This window comes from Limanda limanda, chromosome 19 (genome assembly GCF_963576545.1).
Source record: "Limanda limanda chromosome 19, fLimLim1.1, whole genome shotgun sequence".
In the NCBI taxonomy this organism is placed as follows: domain Eukaryota; kingdom Metazoa; phylum Chordata; class Actinopteri; order Pleuronectiformes; family Pleuronectidae; genus Limanda; species Limanda limanda.
This window is the reverse complement of record NC_083654.1, coordinates 21,802,355-21,807,102: the sequence shown is the minus strand read 5'-3', so window position 1 is coordinate 21,807,102 and position 4,748 is coordinate 21,802,355. Positions and strand designations below refer to the sequence as shown.

The 4,748-nt window shown below is 38.6% G+C and overlaps 1 protein-coding gene across 1 annotated transcript; it reads left to right on the top strand.

The window, feature by feature from the left end:
• Nucleotides 1–595: 595 nt before the first annotated feature.
• On the top strand, nucleotides 596–3,292 carry LOC133025762 (C-type lectin domain family 4 member C-like). The gene is made up of 6 exons (XM_061092505.1): nucleotides 596–647; nucleotides 1,396–1,491; nucleotides 1,723–1,788; nucleotides 1,926–1,988; nucleotides 2,691–2,842; nucleotides 3,146–3,292. The coding sequence occupies exons 1-6, from the start codon at nucleotides 596–598 to the stop codon at nucleotides 3,290–3,292; spliced, it is 576 nt and encodes a 191-aa protein (XP_060948488.1).
• The last annotated feature ends 1,456 nt before the right edge of the window (nucleotides 3,293–4,748 follow it).

Below are 4,748 nucleotides of genomic sequence, written 5' to 3'. Positions count from 1 at the left end.
AACTGAATAACATCACTCAGGTCTGAGACGTCACTGTTAGAAAGCAACAAATATCTGTTTGACCAGAACTTGAGGAAGTGAAATATGTTAATGATCTGGTCTGGAGGAACTAGACGTCTTCTTAGAGCCTTCAGCACATTTGAGTCTGACAGGAAAGATTAGAACAGTTTTCGAGCTGGTGTCAGACAAAACTAAATTTATTTCCAAATTTATCCTCACTGATGATCCCACAGCAGGAAAATGGATGTAACTGAAGTTCTTTATAGTATTAAGTCCACAAGAGCGAGAGGAAACACAGATGGTGAGTTTTAAAGTATTATACTGAATTCTGAGTGTACATATTGTTTTATATTATTATAATAATTTCAGATGTTAAAATAGTGAGTTGTTCATTTGGAAATTGTTCATTTTCATCAGTCTTTGACTCGGTGGACTTGACTTCACTGTTTTCCCATTTTGTAAAACTGAAACATTCCAGAAGTCTCCAGGATTCGTCCCTTGTGTTTTTCTGTTTGACAGAAACATGAACACTTTAACCAGCAGAACATAAATGTTCATATATGTATATTTTTGTGTTGCAGTGGCCACACCCTCTATGGATGAACCCACTTATTGCAACATCAATTACTCAGAAACTCAGCGACCTGGTGAGTGATAAACTGCACGGAACTATTTTAACAATCGTGTCACATGTTTTTCAAAGGAAATGAAATGACAAAAAAAAAAAACATTATTGATTTTCATTTCTTCTCGTTTTTGATTGTTGATTTTGAAGACACCACTAATGACCTGAAGACCGTTTCAATATTTTCTGACTTTGTATTGTAGGAAAAAATAATCTGCAGATCAAATGATAATGAACATAAGTCAGTTGCAGCCATATTGTTGTGTATACTAAAGTAAAAGAACATTCCTGTCTAAACCTTGAGTTCAATTACATAATAAAATGTGTTTTCTATCTTTAAATGATTTTGATCCTCATGTACATTGCATCAGGTTAGAACCACTTCTGTGAATAAATGCTCATCGATAGTTTGAGTAAAAAGGAAGTTCAATTCTATTTAAAAGATTAAGACAGAAGGTGTTAAAAACTGTCAGCGTGTGTTTCCTGTACAAAAGTGTGAGAATAAGTCAAAGGTGTGAAAAAAAAAAATGAGGAAGTGACCGTTATGAAAGGTCCGAGAAATATTTATAGTCAACTCCAAAGAAACACTTGAGCCTTCTACTTCCTGTCGGCTACACTCGCTCTTTAATCTGTTAGGGTTGACTTCTGTTGGTCGTTGGTCGACTGTAAAAACAAAAGATATGAAAGTGGGACTTCATCTTTAAAGACTGTTATGAATATTAGACATTTATCTTCATCTTCTTTCTCTTCTGCTGTTGAACAACCTGCAGCATCAAGCAGGCGATCGGGGGTCACATGGGAGCGAGTGGTCCTGCTGGTCCTCAGTGTTCTCCTGGCAGCTGCCCTCACAGCTCTTGGTGTAACCCGTGAGTTTGATTCCTAAAAGTACATTTTGCAGAACAAGTCATGAAATCTGTCCAGACACTTCTTGAAATTAAAACTTTTACTTTTAGATGTTTGTTTGTGTTGATGTAAAATCAACAAATGGAATTTAACAACATGTCAAGTTAATGATTCTCCTGCTCATCATCAAGAACTGACTCGTTTATCAAATGAAGGTTTAACCTTTACTAATGAGATTGTCTTTTTCTAATCAGTTCATGAAAATACTCAAACAAAGAAGAGACTCCAAAAATATCAAGATGAGGCAAAAATTCTCACAGGTAAACTTCTTCATTTTGTTTCTGAAGTTTTAAGGTTTCATCCGCAGCAAGGTCACTTCCTCTTAAAGTAGTTTCTTCACATTTCTGCTTCTTCTCTGTTCAGATGATTCTGATGAAAGTTACATTTTGTTGAACAGAAATACTCAGTGGGACAGAACCGAGCAAAGTGGAGCAGCCGACTAAACCTCCTTCAGTAAGAGGTGAGTCACACATTATCTTCTCCTGATGATTAAAGAAACAGTGAAGGACGGATGGATTCAGTCACTTCAGCTGTGTCTCAGTTCAGCGGCTGCTTCCTTCAGAGGACGCGGTCGACCCGACCCACGAAGGAGGCGTCCTGGTGGGTCGGGAACAGAAATGAGACGTTCTCGTCCACAAAGGATTTTCATGTCTGCCTTACTGCTGTTGCCTAGCAACAGAACTGAAGTTAGACAAGATGAGAAAGGGTTTATGCCCCTTGGTTTATTTTAACATTTGTCCCATTAGATGTTCAGTTAAATTAAAGCGTGATAACGAGAAGCATCGGACGTCTCAGCGCCTGCCGGCTCCATCAACCTTTTGAAAAAGGGTTTGTCAGCTGAGTGCAATGCATTCTGGGATAGGTTGGGACAGGAAGGATCCACCCGTTGGAGCCTTTGTCTCTCTGGGTTAGACGGATGCATCTGTCGGCCCCATTTGAAGGAGCCTCTGATATGGGACAGCGTAGTCACTGCCCCTGGATTAAGACTCAGCTATTGACTGGAACTGCAGTTGCAGAATAGCTGCCTTGCTCAAGGGCAGTGTACCACCACCCTCTCAAACTCAAACTTTCATCAGTCTTTCAAAACTCTTCACATTCAAAGTCACTGCAGCTTCCAGATCTAAAGTAACCAGTGATTTCCTTTGCTGTTATCTCTCCAAAGATGAAACATGTCCGAGGTGTGAGGACGGCTGGGAGCCACATGGAGGAAAGTGCTACTTCTTCTCCTGGGTTACTTCATCCTGGAATAAGAGTAGAAAACAATGCACATCAATGAGTGGAGACCTGGTTGTGATAAACAACAGAGAGGAGCAGGTATAAAACACAGCTGCAGGTCGATGTTCTCATGTTTTATCACATCGTCACAGATAAATCACATTCTGCTCTTCAGAGATTCCTGGAGTCTAGAGTGAGAGGAAAAATGGAAACTTATAACGACAAGTTCTGGATCGGACTGACAGACTCAAAGAAAGAGGGTGAATGGCTTTGGGTGGACGACACACGACTGAATACAAGGTTTGTTATTGAGAAAACACTTTTTGTCATCGACGTCAGTATGAAGGTTTTCATGGATCCGGTTCTGTGTTTCACAGTTTGACGTTTTGGCGTGAGGGCCAGCCAGACAACTGGTACAGTGATAATCCTGATGTAGAGGACTGTGTGAGGATGGGGGAGAAAGACGGAGCCACGAACCTGAAGACCTGGTTCGATAAATCCTGCAGAACACTTCAAAAATATATTTGTGAGAAACCAGAAAAAGCATAAGCCTGAAATCCAGTTGGATCAGATTGAGCTCGAGTCTTCAGCCACTTTCACAAACTGAGACTTGATGCTTTATTAATGAAGATCTTCTCCAGACATAAACAACTTTGAATAATATCTAGAGTCTCATATGTTCTTCAGTTTCCTTGTTATTTTAAAGTGAGGTCTACTCCTCCATCTTATTAAATCTATGAATATTAAAAATTATATATAATATATAATTTTTCCTGTTGAGTCTATTCTGAGTGTTTGTGTGAGAAACTACAGATTGAGAACATCTCAACCTCCCCTGGAAAAATGTTAACTGACATTTATTAATGTGGTGAGAAGTTTTTTTGAGTCATTTTCTCATAGACTTCTATAGAAACAACCAGTGTGGTCGCCCTCTGCTGGTCGGTTGAGAGAATACAAGTTTCAGGCACTTCTGCATTGGCTTCTCTCTACAGACCTGGAGTCAGTTCTTATTTACACTCAATATTTTTGCCTTAAAACATGAATGAAGAAATATGGTTTCGCTGCGGGTGAGGCAGAGATCCAAGTCTCTCTCTATCCGGAGAGATGGGAAGGAAAATCAAACATAACTTTTCAAAACTTTCCTCTTTATTCCAAATAAAATGAATCAGATCTCAGGTCACAACTGAAAGTGTTGACATTCAACCGACTGAAAGGAAACAAACAATAAAACATGAATGTGCAGCGACTGGAGAGAAGTTAACTGCGTCAGAACCGGATGTCTTGATGAAGATGTCTCTTCTTCACAGCTTCTATCAGAAAGAATGTCTTTAACAACTAGAACAAGAACATGTGGACGTGGTGTCGTCTGTTGTCCGTTGGGCCGAAGCTCTGCGACCTTCTGTCCTGCAGCTCGAGCGAGCATGGCCGGTTAAACCCCTCCCCCTGCATGGACGATGCGGCGTCTGATTGGCTGTCACGATGTTCTATCAACTGAGGCGCGTGTTGATTGGACGAAACTCACTGGACGTGTCATTGTGTAACTTCCGAACAAGGAGTCATTACTGAAAGTTAAATACGCAAAAAGGTTTATTGGTTTTCTACATGAGCGTCAACTTAATTCTGAAATAGTTTATTTTATATCAATATTTTTTTGCTTTTTTATTAATTATAAATGATTAATATTTCTTAGTTTCTTTTTTGAAGGAAGGAAAAGCAAACTAATGACATGAAATCTGAAAATAATCCCGTGAATTAAGAAAAACAGTAGAATTAATTATGATTTTTTGTGGGAAACAGAGCAGATTTATTTTAGCTCAAGTGAATTGAATATGTTTCCATTGATTTCATTGTTTATATTATTTAGCATAATTTGCTTAAATGTATGTTGTTTGTAAACAAACTCTATATAAAATTTATGTCATACGCAAAATAATTGTTGAAAATGAAAAGTCTTGACTTCAAAATATACTTCAAATACTAAAAAGTGAGAATACTAATCATAGAC